This window comes from Sinocyclocheilus anshuiensis, unplaced genomic scaffold (assembly GCF_001515605.1).
Source record: "Sinocyclocheilus anshuiensis isolate Anshui unplaced genomic scaffold, SAMN03320099.WGS_v1.1 scaffold508, whole genome shotgun sequence".
Classification (NCBI taxonomy): Eukaryota; Metazoa; Chordata; class Actinopteri; order Cypriniformes; family Cyprinidae; genus Sinocyclocheilus; species Sinocyclocheilus anshuiensis.
This window is the reverse complement of record NW_015555744.1, coordinates 532262-537535: the sequence shown is the minus strand read 5'-3', so window position 1 is coordinate 537535 and position 5274 is coordinate 532262. Positions and strand designations below refer to the sequence as shown.

Sequence of the window (5274 nt, the reverse complement as noted above, 5' to 3'; positions counted from 1 at the left end):
CAAGAAGTTGAAAATCACATCTAATATGTGACCCTGGAGCACAAAACCAGTCTTAAGTCGCATGGGTATATTTTTAGCAATAGCCAAAAAAACATTGTGTGGGTCAAAATTATCGATTTTTCTTTTATGCCAAAATTCATTAGGATATTAAGTAAAGATCATGTTCCATGAAGATATTTTGTCAATTTCCTACTGTAGATATATTAAAACTTAATTTTTGATTAGTAATATGCATAGCTAAGAACTTAATTTGAACAACTTTAAAGGCTATTTTCTCAATATTTAGATTTTTTTTGCATCCTCAGATTCCAGATTTTCAAATAGGCTAGTTGTATCTCAGCCAAATATTGTCCTATCCTAACAAACCATATATCATTGGAAAGCTTGATTTATTCAGCAATCTCAATTAAAAAAAAAACAAAAAAGACCCTTATGACTGGTTTTGTGGTCCAGGGTCACATATTCTTTCCTGATATATGGGAAGGAACTGGGAAGATGCCCCTCTTAAAGGAACACTCCACTATTTTTGAAAATAGGCTCATTTTCCAACTCCCAAGAGTTAAAGAGTTGAGTTTTACCGTTTTCTAATTCCATAAAAAGTAACTAAGTAACGCAATTAGTTACTTTTTTATGGAGTAACGCAATATTGTAATGCATTACTTTTTCTTTTTTTTTCCCCAACACTGCTGTTAACTGATTACCATCTTCCTGACTTCACCTCAAGGAACAAAAGCTCGGTCGGTACACAACGAAACACAGCACAGTAACGTTCTGGTAAAGTTCAGAAAAAGAGAACATTTAAGTTTGGAGTTTCCTGTGAAGTGGGAATTGTGTCGGATTAGAGTGTTTACTTGTGCGTGGTATTGTTAAATTGAGAGAGATTGTGTGAGATGACAGGCGGAACTCACTGGCCTTCACTGCATCTGTCATAATCTGGTTAGGCTTTGTGACTATATATTATATATATATATATATACACCTTGCTACGTGTACTGTGTTAGGCTAACCGAGACTTGTCATTTGCACTTATATATTGTTGCTCTTTTGTTAGTTTTGACTGCTTTTATTGTCCTCATTTGTAAGTCGCTTTGGATAAAAGTGTCTGCTAAATTACTAAATAAAATAAATACTAGCCATCAATATCCCTTTTCCATTTATTTGTAATTGTTGATGACATGTTTTGTAATATTTGCTATATTTTTAGTCCTTAAAATATTTTTTAACTTGTCATTGACATTTACAGGACCATTTAAAATCAGGGATTCCTAAACTTTTTTTTTTTTGTCATCCGAACCCCTTTTAGCCGAAAATAGTTTCTTGAAGTAGGGAGATTTTAAGTAGCCTAAATATTTTAATAATTTAACCTTTCATTCATGTTCACGAATCTCTGATATCAGTTAGTGGTCACATGACAGAGGTAAACATTTTTTTTATTTAATTTTTTAATTGCATTAATTATTAGTCAGTTTAAAGCTTTTCAACACACCCCAGTTTAGTAAACTCTGATATAAATTATTTAAAAACTACTTAAAAAAAAGAAAGTTAAAAAAATTCTGAAAAATAAATACTTAGTACATTTCCTTCCCTTTTCCAAAACCTACATTTTTCTTGTTATAACCATGTTGCCCATTCACGATTAATTCCTCCCAGCGCAAGCTCCATAATTGCTTTAATACGAAACTCTTTCTTTAAGCTCCTCTGTCTCGTGGTTCTGAGCCTTGCCCTCTCCTCCTCAGCCAAACTCACGACTGAGAAGCCAATTTACAGCCTCTGACTGGCACAAGGATTAACGTGGGAAGAACACGCGGAACTCTGTGTGAGAACCCATCTGCTCCCCCGCTGAACAATTCCTACGTCCTGCCTTCAATTCAGCCCCAGGTAATTTACTTTTACTCATGAATACAAAGTTCTAAGCCACACTGTTTTCTTGTTCAGCTATGCCTCAGTACATCTCTTTGTATCATTGGTTAGCCCCTCCTCCTGACGCATGTCTACACACTGTGGCGTAGGCATCTGCCCTCAACATCTGTCACCACCTGTCACTGTGATGTCATCCACCCAGACCGGCTTAACGCCCAGCCCCCTCTGTACAGATACAGAGAGCGAGCCGCAGACGCTGACTAGTCAGAGTATGACAATAACACCCAATGACTGGACCAAAAGATTTTCCTTTAAGGGACAGAGATGTACTTTGAAGACAAGACATGAAAAGTATATGTGAATATCCTGCGTGTTTGATGAGGGTTCACACCAGCTGTTGTCATTCCTTAGAGGGTGACACACACCTCTCCAGCTGTTACTAGGTCAGGCAGGATTGTCAAATCTGCTTTGGTTGTGAGTACAGAAGTGCTAAAGGTTGTCAGGACAGCTGTCGTGAAAACAGGATGTCTTTGCGTCAGCAGGCGGGACAAGTGTGCGAAACAAGCACCATCTGAAAAATCAGTCGGCTGTCAGGGAATCTACAATTTGGGCCTTCTTCTGCGTGTTATTCAGTATAAAAGCGCCTGGAAACTACTCACTTCAAAACCATTATCTGTATGATGTTCTGGAATTTCCCCCAAAATGACAACAGATCAACATGACTATATATTTTCTCTCTGTATATTTTTTTATTTACAATACTTTTTTCTTTAATGCCAGGTAAAAGGATTAAATGCAATACATAAATATGAACATAGTAAGGTGTTTTTTTCTATACAAATTTGCATATAACTAAAGGCTGAAATTAAACAGATACATACTCTCAACAGATACATCTCTTTTTTTTTAAGGAAACCTCACTCCCTACAGAAGAAAAGACGTTTATATACACAATACATGCACTCGGACTCGCTTACATTAACATATGCTGACAGACACAAAAATGACAGGTGCATTGTAGGTGCATTTAAAAAAAACAAGAAGTTTCACAGACTCAGGTCTGACTTTATGCGTACACTATTGCAGTGTTATGAATGTGCTGTCTAAGTAGTTAGCTCATCTCGCTTCGACAACAGGAAGGTCTTGTGCGCAAATTTCCCCCATGCACACAAATACGCTCACACGGAAACAGACTGTACCACCTTACAGTCTTATAAAAAAGTCACACGTAATTAACAATTACAAAACTCCCTGACATCTGACACTCTAAAACGCAGAATGAAGGTTATTGGTTCTAGAATGTGGGGAAGACTTCTGATGAATCTCAACCTTTCATTCAAAAACATGATGTCACAGTAGCAAGTTCACATTCTAAAATAATGCTAAATAAATGGTTTTAACGACTGGGTGGCCTCACATTCCAACTGATTTGCTAGAACAGACTGTAATGACAAACTGCAGTTTAACAGATCAATTCATGCTGCACACATCATCAGGTAGAGCTTTGACACACCTCTTAAAAATCCGGCGTCATAAGTCAAAGGCTGAACACTACTTACTCAGAAACTACACAGAAACTACTACTCAGAGTATCTGCCACTCCCATTGCTTGAAGGCGGGAACAGGCAAATCAAAAAACAATAATAAAAGCTAAAAATTTCCTGAAAGGTGTCCTATGCTTTAGGAAACAAAAGAATATGCAAGAAGACCTAGCATAAAACACCACAGAGAGGAGGGGAAACAAAACGGAAAAAAATTAATACCTATTAGAAAACCAAAATCTGTCAAGATTGTTCATGCATGAGCCTCAGACGGTACAGTTCTCTTGTTTTCTTCTTAAGGTGATAGAAAAACACAAGTCCGTTTTTCCAAGCCGTCCATTTTATCCACCAGTGTTCTCGAGAGAAAGAGGGTAAAGCTTATATTCTCTGGATCTTATCGGCCACCACTACGGGATTCTCCTTACGGATCTTAGCAGCGGCTTCTGCCTTGTAGTCATACGTGCAGCTGTGCTTGTCTGAGTACCGGTGAATTCCACAGAACAGATTACCACATCGACAGTCGAAACCTGTAAAACCAAAGAAGACATAAGACCTCATGTCCATATATCACACTAAATCAGAATGACCAATCAATGAGTCTCACCTGTTAGGCCAACCCTTTTACGGCAGGTAAAGCATCTATTTTTCTTCGGTTTGGAGGAATCTGGGCTCTTGCCCTCGTCGCTGCTCTGAGCCACAGGGATGGGGGAGTAGGAGGAGGTGGGCTGTGTTATGACTGTGGGAAGAATGGAGAGAGAAAAAAATGTCAGAAATTAAACTGTTGCAATGTGGCATGGGTGGATTCTGAAAGCAGCCTGAGACCGATTTCTGAGTATGGTCGCAATTTTATAGGGCTGTATCCTAAAATAGGCTCTCCCACAAACCCCAAAGTCCCAGTTTCTGTCAGAACGAAGTTCTTAGCACTGCATGAACTTAAGACTGTCATCAGTAAACAGCTTACACTAAAACTGGAGCAGGCCCAAAGACTGCTCTGTTTGCAGTAAAGTCCATTTTAGTACAAAGAAGAACTGAGAAAACAGAGCTTAATGTCTGAAGGCCTAACTACCACAAACTTGACAGTGCTTCCTTTGACATTCACACTGTAGAGTTTTAAATAAACATTCCTTGCATACTTGAACAATGATAATAAGTAATAAAACAGATCTTGCTTTCATCTTGCGCGTCATCTTGTTCATCATCTTGCGCACTGCTGTAGCTGCAGACATTTGAATATACATTTAGACAGCACAGTTTTGGTTTATTGACATTTGACAGGCATTTTTGAAAGATTCCATCATACACATTATAAAATCCCCCCTGCAGTCAAGCAGCAAAATGGTGCACAAATATTGGTTGGTTGTTTGTTTGTTTAACAAAATTATTAAAGGGGTCCTATTATGCTTTTTCACTTTTTCAACTTTAGTTAGTCTGTAATGTTGCTGTTCAAGCATAAAAAAGATCTGCAGAGTTACAAAGCTCAAAGTCCAATTCAAAAGGAGATATTTTATTCAACAGAAATCACTTTTCAAAAACTAAAACGAACGACTCGTTTGGACTACAACGCATATTTTCCGGGATTTGTGATATCACAAATATCGACGAATGGGACGAGACCTGGTTGAGCTGCACTAGAGAAGGCAGCGAGTGTTCTCACTATGTCGGAGACGTGCTAGTTTTCCCAAGGCAGACGAACTTAGAGTGGTTACAATCATCCGGGTTTAAATCGCGCTCAAATTGATTTGATTTTGATGCAATATTTACACTGAAGCTCGCAGGCGGCTATGGTAAAGGGCATGGCATTTCCCGACCAGGTGCCGAGTGCTGCCAATCACAACACACACTGACCCAGCTAACCAATCACAGCACATTTCGT

The 5274-nt window shown here is 38.5% G+C and overlaps 1 protein-coding gene across 1 annotated transcript in view; it reads right to left on the bottom strand.

Moving 5' to 3' along the window:
- Positions 1-2589: 2589 nt before the first annotated feature.
- Positions 2590-5274, bottom strand: part of LOC107673406 (AN1-type zinc finger protein 5-like) — an 8975-nt gene continuing 6290 nt past the window's right edge. The window contains exons 5-6 of the mRNA XM_016466986.1: positions 4006-4137; positions 2590-3928 (exon numbers count right to left, since the gene is read on the bottom strand). Of these exons, the coding sequence (XP_016322472.1) occupies positions 3780-3928; positions 4006-4137 (281 nt within the window). The 3' untranslated portion in view covers positions 2590-3779. The remainder of the gene's footprint in view (positions 3929-4005; positions 4138-5274) is intronic.